General features: G+C 44.9%; 1 protein-coding gene across 2 annotated transcripts; it reads right to left on the bottom strand.

Moving 5' to 3' along the window:
- Positions 1 to 907: 907 nt before the first annotated feature.
- On the bottom strand, positions 908 to 19,507 carry lnx2b (ligand of numb-protein X 2b). 2 transcript variants are annotated; one of them, XM_030104871.1, is made up of 10 exons: positions 19,213 to 19,507; positions 11,454 to 12,041; positions 9,565 to 9,758; positions 6,780 to 6,979; positions 5,317 to 5,748; positions 4,967 to 5,095; positions 3,934 to 4,108; positions 2,542 to 2,785; positions 2,256 to 2,414; positions 908 to 2,160 (listed from the first exon to the last, which is right to left on the bottom strand). In XM_030104871.1, the coding sequence occupies exons 2-10, from the start codon at positions 11,855 to 11,857 to the stop codon at positions 2,025 to 2,027; spliced, it is 2,073 nt and encodes a 690-aa protein (XP_029960731.1). In that variant the 5' UTR covers positions 11,858 to 12,041; positions 19,213 to 19,507; the 3' UTR covers positions 908 to 2,024. The 2 variants fall into 2 exon arrangements, with proteins under 2 accessions (XP_029960731.1, XP_029960740.1); XM_030104880.1 differs by lacking the exon at positions 19,213 to 19,507 and adding an exon at positions 12,859 to 12,989.
- Positions 19,508 to 22,351: the final 2,844 nt, after the last annotated feature.

Raw genomic sequence — 22,351 nt, 5'->3', positions numbered from 1 at the left:
TGTGACTGTTGAGCGGAGAGGAACATCCTGTATGCTGCTGCTTCACTGTCAGATCTGGACACTTCTTTATTAACTGTGTCCACAAGGGGTCAGACTGAACTGTCTGATAAACTGTACAGCCATGCAGTCAGATCCCAGACATTCTGTGATTTCTCCACAATAATTTATAATCTCCTCTCATCTACAAAGGACAATGTCAAGTCTCTTATAACTTTAATGTTTCACTTAGTTGTTTTACTCATATCTGTTGCTGCTCACTGCAGGCTTTGAATTACACAGTTTGAACTATGAGTGGGGAAAAAAACATCCACGATTATGGATTTTCATCATGCATTTCTAGTTATGACACAGGGTGGCAGTCTGGTGCAGTGGTTTGCACTACTGGCTCTCAGCAAGAGGTCCCTGTTTGATGACTTCTCCTTTTTGAGCTGCATATAAAACAACTGGTGATGCATTCAAAGACAACATGGTATGGTTAAGAAGTTTCAGAGCCTCTCCACTCTTCATGTTCAGTGCAATAGCTTGTTACATTAACCCAGTGAAATTATCTGTGATTGGAGTGTCTGATGTTTTTTTACATCATTAGATATTATTGAAGAATTTTAGGAACCAGAGACCTTAAAAATATGGCTCCTCATGTTGGTTGAATACATCAGTAAGTCATTTGTTTCATATCATTATTACTGAAATTGTGATTTCTGCTTTTTTTACTTAAGTTTTTTTCTGAATGTCTTGAGCAATTAGGCAGTGAGGTTAACTGTGGAGTCTGTAACGGATCCATTTATAGATTTCCACTTAAGCTTAACTGGTTTCTATTGAAAACCTGCCTGTCAGGTCATTCCCACTCTGAAAACCACCGCTGTAGATGACGGTTGATGCGTTTAGTGGACAGAAACACAACTCCAACTTTATCTGATGTGATTTTATTGAACACGATGAAACGGTGCGCGAGTTCGTTCGTACACAGATTATTCCACAGCCTCTCTGAACCGTTCAGTGAGTCTCACTGAAGACTGGGAACGTGCCGGTGCTCACTCATCGTGAATGATTCCTATAAACAGTAATCACGAGGGAAACACACTTTTTGATAGAGTGGAATTTTAAGGCAAGTATACATTCTGGTTTGTCCTTCACTATCTACAAGGCACCCACTTTTCAAGAGCCGGTTCGCCGTTCGGAAATAAATGATAGATGATACAGAGACGTGTGTCATTCAGGTAATAAATTAAAGCTGCTGAAAGTCTCATTAATGGGGACAACCTTTGATTATGATCATAATTGGCTTCAGATTAGGGAATATACACAGATTAGAGGTGGGTTTTCGGATCACTTTTACAGCTTGAGGAAGACTCACTCTCACATATCTCACTTCTGAAGTGCCTTTACAGTGACCTCTGTGTTGATCTTTTTTTCTTAATGATACACCGAGGTTGTAATAAAAGAATGTGAAAGTTCAGTCTGACTAAAGCTAAATGTGTCAAACAGTAACTACAGGAGGATTTTCCATCTTTGGCTTGAGTCTACAGTCAGCAGCCACTTTCTTAAATGTATTCATCGATAAATCCTTTTAACATCTGTAATCAACACGTCATCTTTATATACTGTGGATCTGAATCGCTTGAATCAAACCATCAAATAGCACAATGTTGAACAGGTAAATATACAGACGGGTTAAAAACAGGATTAAAAAGGTGTTTGAAAACAACAGTCCTTCCAGTTCGTCCTCAGCATAAAACAGTATGATTGTCATCTTCTTTGTACCCTGATCGAAACGTGTGTGCACCACAAACTGAAACCAGCTGGTGTGACACCTGAACATCATTTCTGCTGTACATGTGATGATTCTTCCAGTTCACGCATGTTCTGCGTAACATCGATCTGTCATGGAAGAATGAGACCAAACCGGTGAAAGAATGAATGGCAAGTTTTGCAGTGGAGAATGCAACTGAGCACAGTGTGTGTGTGTGTGTGTGTGTGTGTGTGTGTGTGCAGAGGTGACGTGGAAGGGAGCGGGGTTGATTCCGTCACACGAGGCTCCCCGGCCAGGACACCACAGTCAGCGTGACTTTGTTCTTCTGCAGCTTCAACATGGGGATCAGAGACGAGTTGTTCATTCCGACCGTGGTCGCTCCGTTCACCGCCACGATCTCGTCACCGCACCTGCAGGGGGCAGCAGAGAGCATCGTTCGATAAGGAGGAGGAGAAGAAGAAAAGACTGCGCTGAAGTCTGCAGCAGGCCTCTGTGGTCAACTCACTTGAGGCGTCCGTCGAAGTGAGCCGGCGTTCCAGGCACGATGGTTTTGATGAAGAAGGGCTGCTGGCCGTGACTCTCCTCGTAGCCTCCGACGATGCTGAAGCCCCAGCTCTCGCTGTTGGTCTTGTGCAGGACGATGTCACGGCACCAGTGCATGTGGCTGGAAAGACGAGCGATGAGACTTTGACGACAGAAGGCCACACTTGACCCCAAAACACAGCTGCTGGCGTCCAATCCAGAACCAGCCTGGCTCACTTTTTGCTGAACTGAAACAGTGAAGGCTCTACCTGGGTAATCCCAGCCAGCGAGTCCACAGGGGCGTCCAGTTGAGGCCGTCGTCGCGGAGGTCGTCCGCGGGGTCCAGCTCGTCCTTGTTGGCGGCGTCGGCGTCGTCCTCCGGGTCCTCGGAGAGCGTCTGGATGACGCGGAGCACCACCTGCGACTGAGCCGTCTGGGCCTTCAGCGCGGAAACGGCCTCGTTGTAGGTCAGCTGGGTCAAATCCACGCCATTGATGCTCAGGAGCACGTCGCCTGAAGGACCACAAACACAGTCAGACTCACTTCTCTTTCATTTATTTATTTTTTTCAGCTTAGATCATTAGAACTGAAGCTGAAGTCGGTCCAACCGGCTGAATAAAAGCCCAGCACCTCCGTCCCAGTCAGTGTGAAGCCTCTTTCTCAGCTCACATCCTCTGTTTAATGGCCCTTAAGCAACACATTGTCTCTCTGAATAGAAGCAGGAAAAGAGAGGGAAGCCCTAAATTACAGCTATAAAGATTTGAGGACCAGATCCTGAGATTACCATTTTTATTTCCCTGGTCGTCATTTCATTTTATACTTCACTCTCCTATCTTTTCCATCCTGGTTTAACTAAGAAGACAATCCTATCAATTGCTTTTGATATCCTTATCAATTAATATTTAACTAAATGACAAAAATCAGTGTTGTTCTGTTAATGCAATGTATTTCCAGAGTTCAAATGACAAAATGTATTTATTTCTGAATAACAGGTTACATTTTTCAATTTAAAAAACTCTACACATTTTTTTTCTAAGATCAATATAAAAATCCTTACAGTGTTTTCAAGCTCATATTCTAAAAAAACATAAAAACTGAGTTGCGGACTGTTAAATCTTAAATAGCAACAGAGCGATAACAGTGTAAATTATTGAAATGATCAGGTTTGTGTTGCGCCAAATCTCTCCAATAAAAAAAACAAACACACAAAAAACTCAATAAAAAATGTTAGAGATTTTTTTTTTTGCTATCAATGCAATTCAACGTAGATTTGTGAGTTCAGATTCTCAATTTAATTTTAATTATTTAATATTTATTCTGTTACATTATTTTAAGTCTCTTCTATTCATTCGGCATGTTCTTTCTGTGTGGAGCAATGCAACAGAAAATTTATCTCTGGGATGAGCAAGTATTTCTATTTTATTCTATTCGATTTAGTGGACAATTTGACATAAATGAGAGTAAAATGACAGCCTCTGGATGTTGGACTGTTGGATGGAATGTAAGGACGTGTTGAGGGATGGGAAATACGAGCAAGAGCTTTAAAAAAAAATCTGTAAGACTGATTTATCCTTTACTGATATAAACACCATTATAAAAGTAATTAAACAGAATTCCTTATAACCTCTTGGGCTTCCAGATGGTTGGTTTTTGCTTTGTACCTCTTTTAATGGTGCCGTCTCGGTGCAGGCAGCCGATAGGCTGCACGCTGGTGATATAGACGGGCAGACGGCTGCGGCAGTCCCTCCCTCCGGCGATGGTGATGCCCAGAGAGAGCCGAGGCTCCTTCTTCAGGCTCACAGTTTTCTCCTGACTGGAAAACCCACCTGGAGGATCCTGCGCGGAGAAACACAATGTAAACACGTCCATCAGTGTTTTAATTGTACATGAAATTTCACAGCTCTCCTTGTTCATGCCGGTTAATTTAACAGGCAGCACATTAGGCCTGAGCCTCTCCGGGATCCTTTCCCTTAATTGATCCCACTCAGAAAACCACTTGTAGAAACAAATGTGAAACATCTGAGATGAGGCTGAGAGGTACGGGCTGGAGGGAGCGTGTGAGGATCAGCACTCGGCTCTCGTAGTGGAAAAGATGTGTGGAAAATGACAACTTCTACCAGGCTCCTTGTTGCCCTCCGGAGTCTATAAACCATCAGAAGGGAAGCTCGGGGGAGGCGGGGGTCCTTCCTCCCCACAGCAGGGAGCCCATCCCCCCCCCCCCAACAAGACGAAAAGACTCGGCTCTGCAGGCGAAAGCTAACTGTTACCAGCTTTGATCCTCTGCCTCCCAGAGAAGCAGCCAAAAAAACAACAAGACAGTGGCCCCGCAGCGGCAGAGCGAGCAGCACCCGGGGTCTTTTGATCAGGACAGAGGGAGGCCCCAGAGGAGGGCTTTCATCTCCGCTCACCAACGCAGGTGTCTGCTCTCAAAGCTTCTCACCCCCGGCTGGGGGGGGGGGGTGGCTGCTGTTCTCTCTACACACAGTGTATGGTACGACGGAGTGAGAGATCGTCACCAGTACGCTGAGTAAACAGACACACGTCGGATTGGTAAGACTCTGCGAGCCGCGCTGTAAAAGGACAACAGCTGGAAACGGGACAATGTGGACAGGAGATATGTGTTTTCAGACAGCCGGGGGTGGGGTGGGGTGGGGTGGGGTGGGGTGGGGGTGGGGGTGGGGGGGGGCTTCCTACCTTCATGTAGGTGGAGCGGCGCCTGAAGTACTGCGGCTCTGGAGCCCTCCTGGCTGCTCTGCCGCTGCCCCCGTCGTCTGGAGCCTCTGCAGGTCTCATCACCACAAAGTTCACTCGCACCTCGCTGCCCTGAGAAGATGGAAGAGAAAACTTTAACACATTTACCGAACGAAAGATCATGGATCAATGGGGGAAAAAAAAAACAACACTCAAAGCATCCAGCCAACCAATTCTTATTTCATTTGAAAGCTTTTGGAAGGAATTGGAAAAAAACACATCCTGGATGTTGTGCCTGTTATTTGTGGTTCATATTGTAAACTTCACTCGTCTTCTCCGGGTCTGTCGATTACCTGTATGATCTGGGCGGCGCTCTCGGGTGTACCGTGGCGCAGGTCGTGTCCGTTGATGGCCAGCACTTTGTCGTTGTTCCTCAGCTTTCCGTCTTTGGCGGCCAGGCCGCCGGACAGCAGGTCCAGGATGAAAACCCCGCTCTCGTCCGACTTGCGGATGAGCTTGATGCCGAGCGGCTCCGTGCGCTGGCTCTTCATCAGCGTCACCTGCAGCACCGTGCCGGGGTTGTGGCTGGAGGCGGCGTTGCCGTGGGGACCGAGGGAGGGCTGCGGGGCGCCGGGCGCGCTGGAAGTGGACGGGTGGTGGTCGGAGCGCTGGTCCCGTATTTTGAAACCTTTCTCTTGCATGACGGTGAGCCTGAGGAGGGACGGCTGCTGCAGCACCGCGATGGCTCTGGAGTGAGGGACCGCCGCCAAACTGACGTCGTTCACCTGGAAACACAGACGAAGGATGGTCAGAATGTTCTCCAAAATAACTCTATTAAGAGTGACACTGTGCTGTGGTTAGCGCTCCTGACGGTGAGAAACTCTGGTCCGACATGCAGGGGACTTTTATGTCAGTTTTAATATATTCACCATACTTGGAAAGCTGTGGAAAGTAGAAAATCCGCGTGCAATTCAAGGAGGACACAAAGATCACATTTACTGCTCTGAGTGATGGATTCTTTCTTCACTGTATCTTATTACACCAAGAAACTTTCCCGAAAAAAGAGAGAGAGAGAAAAAAAAATCTGCTATTGTTTGACGTCCTGAAAACAGCCTGTCAGCTGGAAGGCTTTCCCCCTCCGTTTTTCATTTCCTGGTGTGGGATTGGTCGGCTTTAGGACGAAAGCTATTTTCCAGAGGACACGCTGAGGCTGAAACTGTCTGCGAGCTCAGTTTACAGCGGTGCCACATACCAGGACGGCCGCAGGCTGGAAACCCAAGCAGGAGGATGTGGCAGGGATAGTGGAGATCACGGCATATTAAAATATCTAATAAGTCATTTTCTGCAGACTCGCTCATCTCCCGAAGAAACCAAAATGTTTTTTTTAAACAACTCATTCACAAATACTGACAGATTCCGTTGCACTGCGCCGATTTTGCTGCATGTCCTACATCTACATAATTAAATGGTGTTCCCTCTCATTACACTATCCCATTTAATTTTTGTGTCTCCTCTTCTTCTCTGATCCTCTCGGAGCTGAAAGCTGCTCATAAAGTCACGCCATGTTTGTGTCGGGCAACAACAACCACGCCTCATTACCATGGAGATAAAACTTGTTTATCCTGAATATCTACTTTTCCCCACTCGCTGCTGAAAAGTGTTTACAGTGCCGTGAGAATGCAAATGAAGGGTGTCTGTGCAAAGCAGTGACGGCCCGAGCGGGAGCAAGGTCTGAATGCTCCGGAGGCCCGGGACTCGACACCGCCGCTGACGTGACCACGGCCGTTTCTTTATCCGGCTTCTGGGAGCCTCTCACCTCTAAGATGTGGTCCCCCGGGGCCAGCCTGCCGTCGCGAGCTGCCAGCGAGTCCCGCACTATCTCCTGGATGACGATGTTTCCCAGCGGCGTGTCTTTCCCCCCCACGATGCGGAGGCCCAGCTCCTCCTCCGGCTCGTCTCGGAACAGCTCCACCACGTTGGCCTCCGCCACCAGGCTGGAGCGCAGGGGGGTGTTGTCTGGAGGGGAGCGCATCAGGGAAACACACAGAGTCAACACCACGGCAGTTTCTGGTTAGGAGACAAATGGTTCACTGAATCTGGCTTTAAAATAAAAGTGACATAAAGATAAGATTTGATTTGATCATTCCTTGTCCATTGGTAATATTGTACTTTTAGACTGAGGGGTGAAATAAAAATACAATAGCAAAACAATTAAAAGGAAATACGGTAATGATGCACACAGACCAGAAAGAGGCAAGCAATCTGATGTGTCGCTTACATGAATTCTGATCGGATCAGAAACCGTTACGCCAGATTGGGTGGGTTAAATCTAATCAGAGATTTTAATTGGATTGACATTAAATCTGTTTGTTTATGATCTATGAGGCATGAATAAGTGAGGACCATAAAAATGCAGGGTCTCTCTCGTATCTAGCAGTCATTTTTCCTATCAGACATCAAGCAAAATGAAGCTCAGGATAAAGGAGAAATCCAGAAAAACAAAAACAGCCTGAGATGTTAAAGCCTCTTTTCCATCTCATTTCTTGTACTTTATGCATATTCTGGACTGAAATGGTGAATGGATTGGACTTTCCCACTTCTTCAGCAGCCCTGAAAGCTCTTCACGTTATTAATCACTGTCACAGTGTTTTTTGCTCGAGGACACTACAGCATTTAGACAGAGTGGAGACGCGAGCTTCCACCCATGTGATGGGAGGACAACCTGCTCTACAAACCTTTTGCCTCCCAAACTATTCATTTACACCAAATCACTTTATCAAACCTGAAATTCCACTTCACCAGCCGATCTCAACAATCTGACACTGACAGACTTAACTCCCCCAACTGCTTGTAATAAATTAACTGAATTACTTAATATGCGGCGAGTTATACTGTGCACAGCCTGGGACAGTAGATAAGGAGGCAATCGTGACCCGCAGGAAGCCTGAGAAAACAAATGTGTTATCTTCCTCAGTCAGCGAGGCTGAGAGCGCTCATTGTGCGAGTGTGCAGGTGACGACTGTTCTCATACAGCCCAGATAATCAGGTGTTCTCCCGGCAACCGCGACGGAGACTCAGCAATAGTTCAGAAACTGACCAATCACACTGCAGCGTGTGTGACTCTTGACCAATTGTGGTTCTTGAGGAGAAACCAGCAGTGTTCTGCAGACTCCTCACATGTCTGATAAGTAGATCGGGCTCTTGGTTATTCTAAAAGCGTCGACTCCTTCAGTTGTTTTTAAAATGTCCCCGATTTAGTTCCCATGAATTCACTGGCGGATGTTTGAGAAAAATTTGTTGAAATTCACAACACCAAAAAAGAAAACACAGTCAGAGGAGACAATGAGGGATAGGGGCGGGAAGGTGGGGGTATGCAAAACATTTGGATTCCGAAAAAAAAAAAACCCTTATCTGTGGTGAAAAGAATTAGAAAGCAGGACAATCCTCATCCAAGGTGCCACTAATAACCATCCTGACTGTCGGATAGTAACTGTGTTTCCATGAATCACATCGATTTGTCCTCAGACTGTAATTCAACGTGTTTTGTTTCCTCTGCAGAACTAATCAATCCTCGGTTCAGTGTCACAGCAATGCCGTGTGGCACTTTCTCCATCCAATCTGAAACTTGACACAAACAGGCCGAACGGAGGAGCGTCTGCGTGTCGGCTGACCTCCGTCCGGGTTCTACGTTGCTGTTGATCAAGTAACCAACAAATACATTGTGGTTCAAAATGCATTTAGACCATTCTGATAGAAATGCTGAATATGCTTTTTAGTAAACTTTTTATCAAAAGCAGATCAAACTCCAAACAAAAGAAAAGGCGGCGATTCTCTCCAACATTTTGGAAGATGCCTTGACTAGCAGAGACATGCAGAGTTACACAATGCAGCTAACCGGTAACCTGTTCTTGACACTGATGACGTTTTTTTTCCCCCCGCAAAGAGTAAAAGTACCATACATGTGTAACTGAATGACGAGAGCAGATCTGAACTCATCGCAGCCGCGGTGAGACGGCACACCATGCAGATGCTCAAGTCTGCACAAATGCTACCGTTTCATTCAGTCTTCCCGGCATTACACACACGTCAACTCGTCTGACAGCGGAGGTGGAGTAATCTGGATGAGTCAGTCCTTTTCCTTTTTAACGGAGGAAATTAATTTAGTGGCAAATTAACTCCAAGCTTAGAAACGTCTGCTGGGATTTCAGTCGGGGTCTTTACTGAGGTTTAGGATCACACGGTTATAATTTGATCAAAACGGAGCTCATGAATGGGAATCTTAATACAAACTCCTCGGCAAACACTGATTAACCTTTCCCGGGCGGATGTGTTTCAGCAGACTTTGATCGCTGGTACCAGCTGGAGGGTTTTTCCAGTGATGACACTGTCTGGTTAAAACATCTGTGAGCAGGTTCACGCTCCATGAAGTTCTGCTGATGATTCACCTGCAACAGAATCTAATCCCCGGGGCTAAAAAGCAGTGAGACCGCTATGTGTCTCAACCACCGCTCCTTTCTCCGGAGCCTACGAGCATTATTCACCGACAGCGTCACACCCACACCTCCATGTTTTCATTATGGGACGGGGTCACCGCTGCATACCTTCTTCACTTTCCTCAAAGGCAGGATTAATCAGTCCCGGCTCTGGCTGGTCCCGGGTGTGATTTCGAGACGGAGTCGCCGAGTGCTTGGCGTCCCCAGACGACTCCACGTCCCCCTTTCGTCCCTTTAATTCATTCCACGAGGGCCTCTTCCTCTTCTCTGCTTCCTCTCTGAGTCTTTTAAAAACAGGGCATCTGAAGAGGGAAAAGGAAACAGTAATGAGGAGACAGCTATCAGTGGCTTTGTGCTTAAAAACAACCCGAGACACGCAGTTTTCACACGGGGGAATAAAGAGAGATCTTCATGAATGTTTCAGGGCTGGATTAGCAAGGAAAATCATTTGGAGAGGATGACAGGAGCTGCTATGCAGATGAGACGGTTCCACTGCATTGCAGGGTGTCCGGCGAGACGGGTTGAGTCTGATTAAAGCCGTCACAGTGCTGGGACCGCTGCTCCTCTCTCATGTCTGAACTTTGCCTCCTCGCTGTTTGCAGACGGAGGCTGCGGCAGCAGGCCAATCTCCTTCCCACAAATGACCACGATAAACACCACGTTGGACCATGTGAAAAACAAGACGCCTGACCTGCGACCCATCTCAAGCTCAATAATTACAAGGTTGAGAGTTCACGGGGGGCTTTTCTTTTCTTTCTTTTTTTTTTTCCAATACCAGGAGTGGCTGGTCCAGCTTCAAAGTGGGAAAACACATTCCTTTCAAGGACAAGAAGCAAACTATTTGATGACAGTTGTTTAAAATTCTTCCAAAATGGACAAAACTCCTGTCAGGACGTAACAATCCGCCACTCGTGGAGCAACCCTTGACCTTTCAGTGACCTTTCAGTTTTTGAACGGACTACAAGAGTACAGAAATCTAGAAGCTCTAGAAAGTCATTTCTCAGCAGAGAAAACAAACAGCAACTTCACGTTTCCTAAACTGTTACTTTAATGACAAAATCTTTGAAAGATGTTTGGTTTCATGTAGAATTGCAACATGACTGATCTCACCTTCTGCCATGTTTATCTCTGTGAACTGTGATCTATTCAAAGGAAGGAAGTTGATATAGTGCAAGAAGACCTTTATATCAATCTGAGTTGGGCCTTCCCTCTGTGTGTGTTTGCATGTTCTTCCTGAGCATGAGTTTTTAGGCTTTACTCCAATATACCAAAACAACTTGAAAGCGTGGTTTGAGGACACTTGAGATATTAGAGTCGGAGACATCTGAGAAGTTCAACCCACATGTCAGTGTGTGTCCATGTAAAATTATAGGTATTAAAAACATGAACAACTTCTGTTTAACCATGTGTTTTGAGTATATATCCATGTCTCCTTAAAAACCAAGACTTTGTCTGCACAACTGTTTAAATATGACCTTTGTAAAAGGGAGAGTTGTCTTTTATTCACACAAATACTGAATTACTCATCAATTATACATCATATTCAACGTTACTGGAGGAAATATCAGAATCTACGACTATGAAAACAAACAAAACCATTAAACAGATTTCATTACAGGAAGAAATCCAGTCAATAACCAACCAATCAAAGAGTGGATCTGTGTTTTCACACAGCGCAGTAATGAGTTAAAGCAGCTTCATGAGTATTTACCTTTAAACAAATGTAACAACTCTGCAGGATCAGAGCCTGTTGAGCAGATCTTGCCCAGTTAATGTTGTCAGCCTGTTTGAAATTTAAGTGTATGTTTCCTTCTATGGTAAATCATTAATAACTGTCTGAGCCTCTTCAAATGATTAAACATTGTCTTTGCGGGCGAACCGTGTGGTTCCAATGTTCAGAAAAATTCAGTTTCAGAACGTTCGATGGTTTGAAATGTAAGAAAAGTGAGTCTTCTTACACTGATGTTGAACTATCTGCAGCCCCTCCAGAGTCTTACCTGTTGTGCAGGTGAGGCTGCAGCTCACATCGCTGCATCTGCTGCTGGCACTCCGCGGAGTGGGGGCACGTCACAACCAGCTTGTCCAGCAGGTTCCTGACCAGCAGGCTGGAGGGTCGGCACTGGTGCAGCTGCAGCCGCTGGCGGTCCACCGGGCAGAAGTCCTGCTCCTTCAGGAAGTTACTCAAACAGTGGAAGCAGTAAGTGTGGCCGCACGGCGTGTCCATGGGTCTGAGCAGCGGCTGCAGACAGATGTGGCAGACCAGTTCGTCGTCCACCTCGTCCTGGTACTCGTACAGGTGGCTGTCCGGGCCCTCGTGCTGCTGGCCGCACTCCTTGCAGACCCGAGCCCACGACAGCCCCGCGCTGCTGCCGGAAACTTTGGTCTCTGTTGTGGTGGCCATTATCAGACGGGGCAGTCCAAACGTCCGTGTCCGGGAAAAGATCGGCGCCTTCTTATCTCAGCACAAACTCGGGCCTGGTGTGCTTCACAAGTCTACATCTGCATGTTCAGAGCTGCATACGCTGGAGCTGTGAATCCAAAATCCAGGGTCAGCGATGTCATCTCCATGTCTTCATCTTGATTTTCTGCAGAGAGACAAAGACGGTGAGGACTACGGTACGAGTTGGACCGTTCCTACACATACTGGCCGGCTCCACAGGAAATGACAGATTCACAAAGCAGCAGCAGCAGCAATATGGCAGCGAGCTGCAGCTGCTTCCTCTCAGCCGGGCTTCCTGAGGGACAAAAGGAATTCTCATCTCAGCTGAAAGTCGCCGTACTTCTCACTGCCATCGCTAAACTGTGTGAAATGAGGCAGAAAAAAACGGACTGAAGTCAAACCGCATCTAATGGGAAGGCACAAAGCCATGGCATGAGCGTAAGAAGTGTGAATGACCTGGACAGAAAAGCAATCCCCTTTGTTAATGACCCCTCGCAACCAATCAGCAGTGGTCCTCACCCCTTTGTGCAACTCCTAATCTCTTTTAATTCCTTCTCATGAGCAGAGGGCTGATTAGGAATGCATTCTTTTGAGAAAAAAAATTCAACTTCTTCTCCATTTATGAACAGATGTATGAAAAGAGGTGACCTATAACTGAAATCACAGATAAATCTTCGCTATTAAACAGTTTATCCTCTATAGGAAGGTGGGCGAGAGCAGAAGTGGAGTTATAGGACTATTAACTTGAACAGCTAATTGTTAAAAGGATATAAAAACAGTAAAGTGGAGCAGAGTTGCAGAGTTGTAGTCACAGCACGGCATCAATGCAAAAAAGTTTGTACTGTAAACAGCTCAAAGAAGTACACAAAACAAATCTCTGAACGCACAACTACATCCTGAAGTTATTAATAAAAGAAAAAACATTTTGTACAGTACAAAGTAGGAAAACAAACATCCACTACCTTTGACCTCCTTGTTTTTGTGAACCCGGTCCAGACTTGAGAAACACAAAAAGAGCGTTTCATCCTCTGTGTTATTGAAACGACTCAGCCGAGATGATATCAGTGTTGTCAAGCGCCCAGGAGGGACTGCACGCAAACACCAGGCTCCAGCAGCCTGAATGAAACCAGAGCCCTGCCTCCCGAGCAGCACACCGTCAGAATAATGCCCGAGAGGGAGTGTGTGTGTGTGTGTGTGTGTGTGTGTGTGTATCAGTGTGGATGTGTATGAGTTCTGACTGCACCAGTGTAAGGAATGCAGAGGTGAAACCAGGCAGGGGGGAAAATACCTATTGTTTTCCTTCTTTTCTGCCTTTCTCATGAGTAGATGTATGAAAATGTGCATAATTCTTCTATCTGGGACATCACCTCATTGTACACTGATGGACTGGAGTTCATGTCACAGTAAATCATTCAAAGAAATCTATATTTTGTCAGGCAGATAATCCTGAAGCTAAATCCAGGTTACATTCTGGTTAGACTAAGTTTTAATAGTCAGTTTTTGGTTACAAGCCCCAGGTCTGCAGCAGACAATGACAGGCCAAAGCAACGTTGAAATCAGAGAAACTATGTGTGTGTGTGTGTGTGTGTGTGTGTGTGTGTGTGTGTGTGTGTTCACACTGCTGATGTTGCACTACCACAGGTAAAGTCCTCTCAGTGGCTCGATAACTGATTGCAAACACAGGCGACTGATTACAAATATGTGCGCGCACGGCTTTCCATACGCGTGCACGCAGGCCTTCCTCCGCTTCTTTGTCTTTCTTTACTTTGTACAGCTGACACCGGCTCCTGTAATAGATAGGGGAGTCATGGATCCTGCAGCGCTCGGAAAGAGAAGCACACTGAAATCCAGCCTGCAGCTGCATTCATAGAAAAGCCTGACCTGAACCGAAAAGTGGCGAAGGAGGGCAAACGGACTCTATTTATACAGCAGATCTAACCGATCGCTCACACGATCATCCCCGCAGACAGCCACACACTGACAGCGCTGGCTGCCATGCCATTAGGAGAAACTTTGTGTCTAGTGTCCTGTCCAAGGGCGCACGGACAGGACGAGATGTTCATTATAACCATAATAAATGACCCCGAAGCCAAATTCCTTTATGCTGCACATGCAACACATGTGAGAGTGAGAGAGGGTGGTAGGGGTGGGGGCGGGGTGGGGGAGGGGCAGCAGCAGCGGCCCTGAGGAGGACAAATTCCTCCTCACCGTGTCTGAGGATGGAGCCGTCAGATCAAATTTACCTCATTTTTCAATACTTTCACACTATCACAACAGCATTTCACTGCTTTTCTTCAGGAAACAGCATGAAATCAATGAAGGCGTCCGTCTTTCTCAATCCCTCCGTGAGAAATGGAGGCTCTTCGAAACGCTTCAGCATCTCAGTGGGAGAGGAATGAATCGATTGGTTTATTTATTTGTTTTTTTTGCAGAGAGACTTCTGACTGCATATTTTATCACTTTCTTTGTTTTATGACGGGATGAGTTTATTTCCTTGCGGACAGAAGCTGAAGAGTTCATGTCAGGCTTTAGTAAACATTCCCACTGTTGAACCGCTTGATTTAAAGGGAGTTCGAGCATTTTGAAAAGCCAACTACTCTTTTATCATGTCAATATACCAGATTTAGTACCTTAAATCCAAAGAACCGAGTAGGCACGCTGCATAAAAGGTGCATAAAACCAGAAAAACAATCGTCTGCAAGTCTCGTAATGTGATATTTTATTCCCAATAGGAACATAAACAACATGGAAAATGTGAGCAAATTTTGTATTGGGAGCAGTACATTTCAAAAAAAGTTGGAACAGCGACAAAAGGCTGGAAAAGTCATTGTTATGAATCAAAAACGACTGACGGAGCATTCGACAACTACTTAAATAAAATGGCAACAGCTCAGACTGTAAAAAGAAGCATTTTAGAGAGGTTTCAGATGTCTACTCTGCAGCTTCAGAAAAGTTTTTTCCTCTTTAAAAAATGCAAAGCACAGAGAAGACCCTACCCTCTCCAGTGTATAACATCCCCAAATGATTCAGCATGTATCTCTGAGGGAGAAGGCCAAAGGTCAAAACTGGCTGCTCATGTTATTCAGCCTCTCGGGACCACTGCTGCAAAAACAGGTGAGACTTTTAACTGGATGCGACGTCACTGGACACGAACACAGAAAGATTCCTAAATTTAACGTTGCCATTCACTTAAAAATATTTTCTAAGCGATAGCAAAATGTTGGATATTCCATTTTTTTCCCATTTGGGAATGAAATATCCCTTGGCGTAATCCTTTATGATTCTATAGAGTTCAAACTGTGAATATCTTCAATTTTTTTTCTTTGTAGTAGCAGTGATCTGAAGATGTAGACTGTTGCTATAATGCATAACTTCTTATATTTTTCACATAACTACAAGCAATATTTCTTCACTGCAAGCCCATTAACAATGTACATTTTGGATTTTATATATCTAATTGTTAAAGTTCAATTCTAATGCTACATGAGACAATAATGAAGAAAGCTTTTGCAATAAATTAACAGATTTTTTTGAAAATGTGTGGAGCAATGTTCCAACAGCCGGAACACAGGCAGCGTTTTATCCACATCAAATGCCTCGGACTCATGTGACAGCGTAAGCTTTGGAGGGAAACGTCTGAAGCCTTACGGCCTCCTCTGTTTTCCCAGAGGATTACCCGAGGCAGCGTTCCCCCGGCTGGACGAATCACCTGCTTCCATGGCGGATATGAGTCAGTCACATGTGCCGCCACGCCCTCGGCGAGCGCAGGTGAGGCCACATCAGACAATAATTTCCCTCCATCTTTGAGACGGGAGGTGTGTCATGTCTCCTTCTTCCCGTGTCTAGTATTACTAATATACCAAACATATCATTGTTGCACATGGAAATAACCCATTACCTCCAACAGATGAATAACTTTTCATCATCAGTGTCTGAGTTTGCTGTAATTTACTGAACGTGTGTGACTAAAAAACTTTTTCGCACAAAGTGTGACTCAAGACTGGAAATTCATGCGCTCAAAAAAATACAGTGTCCTGGGCTTGTCTCAGCACAGAGGGGGGATTGTTCCAGCTCTCAAGGTAACCTTAGACGAGCAGGAGCTGCCGGATCCTGGGAAACTGTGGGAGATGTGGAGAAGAGATGCCTTATCACGCACGGCCCGAGATTACATTGATGAGTGTTGTTGCTCGTGCACAAATTCCTGAGCGTCTCTGGTGAAAGTTTGTCTCCCCTGCTGGACTTTATGACAGAAATCCAACGTCTGAGAGTTGATTACATTCAGCGATCGCCACAGAGGTCTTTTAGGGCTCCGTCTGTTATGCAATATTTATTGCGCAAGTTAAAAATTAACATTACGTCTGCGGCGATCAAACAAATTGACACTTCTTCCATTTACAATGCTGATGTTACGTAACTGCCATAATAGCAACGCCATGCAAAGTCCTGTGCTGTAAAAGCGATGACCAATGTTTGCATTGCATATCAGCAAGAAATAATGGACCAAAGCCCTGTGAGGGACAGTGAACCAGACTCTTTTCAGACTCACATGTGGTGTGGGGCTCTTTTCTTCCACACAAACATGAGACACAGAGGTTAAGCTTACATTCAGAGGGCATGTGAGCCTCGCACTGAGCTGCGTCTGCCTGCAAAGCCAAACAAACACCACATGGCTGCATTGGGAAATGTTGCCATTGTACTCAGTATAAAGGACAGATGGAAACGGTTCGCATAAACAAAAATACAACATCCTTTCCATATAAAAGTAAAATTTATCATCGAGGTGACGGATTAAAATGTGGAAAACACACTAAAGGAGACAAGACCTATCTGATGAGCTTAACTCGGTGGTCACACGTCTTTAAGCGACATTGATATGTTGCATCAAAATGCTACACAAGCAAAAAAGACTTTTCAGAGCAGTCTGTGAAAAAAAACTTCACAGCTGCACACAATCGCATGAAATTGGGCCGATTTTTGCATTTGTCCCACTTTTGAGGTGAAATATGATCTCCAATCCTTCCTTTCAGTACGAGCACTCATAATTTTACACAGCAAGTACTTCTACATTCAACTTTAGCGCTTGGTGATATGTTCTTCTCATATGACATGATGTGTTAGATTTATGTTGTGCATTATTTTGTCTTTTTCTGACTTTTAAACCAATGTTACAATAAAACTATGTTGTTGTTTTTTTCCACTTAGTACTATGAAAGTAATAACTATACCAGTGAAGCCACGTTATGAAACAGCTCAAGCAGTCTGCTCAGGATTGTTTGATGGTGTAAATATTTTGGGAAAACACCAATGGTCCCTCATGCAATACTGATTTGTTTTTAATCCACATCTCCCAGCCCTGAGGTTAAAGTCACTGATCTCTGGGAAAGGCCTGAATCGCACTGCTTGGCAACAAGTGTTTATTATAGATTGTTCATTAAAAAAAAAGGTTTGATATCACATATAATGGTCTAGTTTCTTCAGCTTTGAGCTCAATAATTTCATCAGACATTTGATCATTTTCTAAGTGAAACATTTTTATCTTAAACTAAAAACATACTTGAAAGCATAAAATTCACCTCCTTCACATCGGTCAGCGCTAAACAAGATTTAGGGGGAAAACAAGCATTTCTGAAGCATTTTAAAGACATGCAGTGGTTACTTAAAGGATACAGATTGGGTATGTGTGTATACACATAATTTCAAAATTATATTTATTCGTTGCTTAACTACTAGTATGTCTATGTCAGAGCTAGACAAGCCTATTTTCTATTCTGGTCTATTCTGTTCTGTTCTGAGTACCTTACAGTGAAAGGGTTTTTTTCTCAGTACGCTCAGACTTCCTCCCACAAACCAAAGACGTGTATCCTCGGTAAATTTGCAGATGTGAGTCTGTGTGATTATGTGTGTTAGACCTGCGATGGACTGGTGACGTGTTCAGGGCGTACTCAGCCTCTCATCGAGTCCAACCCCACGTAACCCTGGCAACCAGCCAAAACGCCAGCTGGAAAGATAAATGTAAACAGCAGCTATCCATCTTCTATATCACTCTAATCCTGTTCAGGGTCACAGGGCGCTGGGGCCAATCCCAGCTAGCTATTGGTGAGGGCGGGATACACCTGGACAGGTCACCAGTCCATCACTCAGCAAACACACGATGAGCAGTTTAATGTCCCCAGTTAAACTCACATGCATGTTTTTGGTCTATGGAAGGACACTGGAATCCTTGTGCACACATGGGGAGAACATGCAAACTCCCCACAGACAGACCCGAGTCGGTATTTGAACCAATGACTTTGCTAACCACTCCAGCACATTTTTTATATTTGGATTTTATGACCAAGACGCCTTGGTTTATCAAGGTGACAGTTGACATTTGTACCATTACAAAGTCTGGGCTGGGTTGAGGGGGCCTATATGTCGTCCTCTGGTTTTCTCACCAAAGTCCAAAAGTATGAACTAGAAACAAGACACTGATGACTTCAAACTGCCTCCAGATGTGAATGAGAGTGTGTGTCTGACCTGTGATGGACTGTCGGCCTGTCCAGGGTGTATGGATGTATAGATAGATGGACTACAGTACCCTTAATTTTGTCTAAGTAGTGATTATGCCAGCAATTCAAAAAGAAAACAATCACTTAAATTTCATAGATTTGTATACTGAAAGACACACACAAAAAATCTGATCTGTTTTGTACGTAAACCCTATCAGCAATAGCCACCAAAAGAAAGTATAAAGTAGAATAAAACTGACACTCTCAGTTAAGCTGAACTTGAGTGCACTTCTAATAATAGATGCACGGTTGTTGGAGAGTTTCACAGCTCGGGTTTAATGTTTTTTGAGCACGAAAAAGAGTGTGGCAGTCAGAGGGACATCAGTGATCAGCTTCCAGGCTGTCACCGGCTCCATAAATAACTCCGCCTGTCCCGCTCTGACAGCTCATGGCTGGTGGTGTGGTCCTAATCACTCCACCGCTGTGACAGATCCAGATGACAGACGAGGCCATAAAAGTTGGTGTGTTATGTGTGTGTGTGTGAGAGAGAAAAGGTCCCGGGTCCGGGACGACACGTCTTCACCTCCAGCTCGGTCCCACCGCGGCGGCGGCGGGCTGACGCGGTTAACCGCCCGCGCGACACCTCCAGCTCCCCTAACAACTCACTTTTCTCCCCCCGGATCAGTGAAAATCGCACACATTTCACCCTCAATCAGAAGTCTTGCCTCACCCCCCACTCCAGTTAACACCCTCCGGACAGCGTATCGCGACGTTCGCCCCAGAGAAACGAGCTCGATCGGCTCAGGTCGACACCGAAACTCGTCTTACCTGTGTGGAGGCTGGTTGTTATCCGGAAGCGGCGGCAGCGAAATGTGTCGCAAGCTAAAACAAAGAGACCCGCGGAAAAGTGGGAGAGAGAAAAAAATCTCCAGGTTTCAACCAAGATCGAGTCCGATCAGCGTGTCCTCCTCCTCCTCCGCCGGGTTGACTCCGGATCGTTTCCTCCGCAGAGCCGCGGCTGAATGGCGGCCGCGCGCCGTCCCAGGTGGAGTTTAACCTGCAGGGGAGGACTGGGCCACTTTCCCAGTTTCGAGAGGAGGAGAGAGGCTGAAGCACCGGAGGCAGGTGAAGCACAGAGACTGAGTCCACCTCCACACACACGGCTGCGCCAAGTCCCTGCTCACTGCACACCACTTCTGCACAAATCAGTGACAGACTTCACTGTTCAGGTGGACACTGGCTCCAGAAAGGCTGAGACAGTACATGATTTATAGTAAATCACATTGTGGAAGTAGCACTTTGAGTGAATTTTACCAAAAAATTCTCACTTTTTTTTTTATTTGATGTCAGCAGCAGCAGCAGCAGCAGCAGCAGCAGCAGTGAGTTGGATAATCTATAGTATATGGAATAGTGTATTTCAATACTTGCTGTTTCAGAATATTGCAAGACATTTTAAAACTCTCACATTCAAGAACCAGATTGTAGAGCTTCAACACATTCTACAACTGGAACATACTTGACAAAACTACTTTCTAGAACTCTCACATTCTAGAGCATATACAGTTTCTAGTACTTAAACACATACTAAACGTAGAACACACTTTGTTAAAGTACTCAACATTTTCAAGAACTCCCTCACACTAAAACTCTGACACAGTACCTGTCATACTTTCTCAAACTGTCACATATGCCAGAACTCCCACACACTTGAATTTTCACACATTTTAGAACTTTTGCGAACTGTGGAACTGACATTCTCAAAATTTAAGAGTGTTCATAAATATTAGTGCTGTCTCATATCACAGAACTCGCAAATAATCTGGAACTCACAACAATCCCTGAATTAAAGAAGTACCCATAAATGTTTGGACCCATTTCCTCATGTATTTGGAGACTGTCGTAAACTTACCATTGTGGATTTAGAACTAATGTAAGAAGTTACCAGTTATGTTATATTGAAACATTGCACTTTTTTGTTGTGATTCTGCACAGGACCATATTAAACCCTCTTATAGGCCAATTTTGGCCCTCCGGCCACATGCTTGACCTACCTATACATATGAAACGTAGTTTGAAGATTTCACAATGTTATATCCATTTGTTTACTGGATAGTATGTGTGCGTATCTCTTACTGATGTCTAACACTGCTCAACTGTGTTTTGCTGCTTATGTCTATCGACTGAAAATCATCAGTGGCAGTAGCCTCATCTGAAGTTCAGTCCCACTGCTTCACTCATAAAAACGATGGGAAAATGGGAAAGTAAATAATGCTTCTGTGATCTAGAAAGCAATTAGGCTATAGGTGAGTGGGTCATTCCACTCACATGAAAAACAGTATTCTAGTTAAGCAGCAGAACAATTGGACAATATACAAATAGTTTGTAGTAGCATCGTGAAAACTGCTGCTGCACATAAACGGATATACTTTTCTTATATTCAGTGTACAAGTGGTCAGTGCAAGCAGTGGTGTGGTAGTGCAAAAGATCGGCATTCCATCGAATACAGTGGCAACATGCAGAACTAAATTACCGTTGCACATTGGCCGGCCTCTATTGAGCTGGGGGTGTCTGAGGGCTGAAAATCTTCCTCTATGTGTTCTTCTGTGGAGGTAGACTTTCTCTAAAATCAACTGAGCTACTGATGCCATAATAGCAGTGATCAGTACGCTCACCTCACAGAGAGAAAATCCCTGGTTTGAGTTCAGGGTTGGTGATTTTGCAGTTTTCTTGTCCTTCCTGTGTACTTGTTTTTGTCTGGATCTCTTGTTTTTTCTCTCTTCAGTCCAAAAACATGCGTTTTAGGTTAATTTGTGTGCGTGACTATCAGGATGTCTGGATACACCGGCAGCCGGTGCAGCCTTCACGCTCCTTTGTCCAGTCAGCAAGAATTAGCTGCAACCCTAAATCAAAAAAGCAGTATGGAAGATGGATGAACATGTTGAAATAAAGTCATTCGTCTTTTAGTAAGAGGAGCTTTCAATTCTGTTCCGCTTGTATCCTGTTCAGGGTAGCAGGGTGCTGGAGCCAATCCCAATGTATCTACGGCAAGGGCAGGGTCAGGTGGACAGGTCGCCGGTCCATCACAGGGCAAACACAGAGGCAGACAGCCATTTACACCTTGGCACACATGAGAGTACTCTAAGGAAACACACACACCAGGAGAACATGCAAACTTCACACAGAAGCGCACAGCTGTGAGGCAAGTTCGCTAACCACAACTGATTTATCACTGAATTTATTCTTCATGTAAAACGCGTCTCATGTTTTGTTCTCGTAGCTAAACAAGCTAAACTACAAAAAACTAGACAACTGAAGCAAAGCAAGACATGCAAGTGTTGTGGAGCGTTTCTTGTGTTTTTCATTGCAACATTACTGTTTTGATCAGGAGTGTGGAGAGTCTGTTGAGAGCTTGAGGACAGAACGAGCTGTCTGAGGGCAGGGTTAAGCCTTCAAAATGTTCTAAATATAGCATACACTTCAACTCATAATCACTCTTTTTGTAATTGTGCCTCTTTCAGGAGGCTACTGTTCTTTTGTTGCTGATCCTGTTCAGTGTCTTTGTTCATTCAGCCGCCTGATTGTTTTAAGTTAGGACAGAATCATCCTCATCCTCATCCTCATCCTCATCAATGGCAGCCGTGTACTTAAACAGCACGGCGTATCATTTTTCCATAACCAAACAAATGATCCTGACTTTTACTACAATTTATCAAGCATAGATAAATGTGAGACAGTTTAGAGCATGTTGTTTTCTCTCAGTATATATTTCCACATTGCCACATCATCTACATCCATCTCACTCTGTCTACACCTCTGCGATTACACCAACCACCTCCGTGATCACGTACCTAAAAATAATTATGCGGCTGCAAAATGTGACTTTAACTATAAAATTGGATTGGCCCACTTCTTCGGTCTAAAAATAGCCTGTTTGAAGACAGATCTCTGCAGAGAAAGTGTGACATCT

This window comes from Salarias fasciatus, chromosome 2 (assembly GCF_902148845.1).
Source record: "Salarias fasciatus chromosome 2, fSalaFa1.1, whole genome shotgun sequence".
NCBI lineage: Eukaryota > Metazoa > Chordata > Actinopteri > Blenniiformes > Blenniidae > Salarias > Salarias fasciatus.
This window is presented reverse-complemented; position numbering and strand designations above follow the sequence as displayed.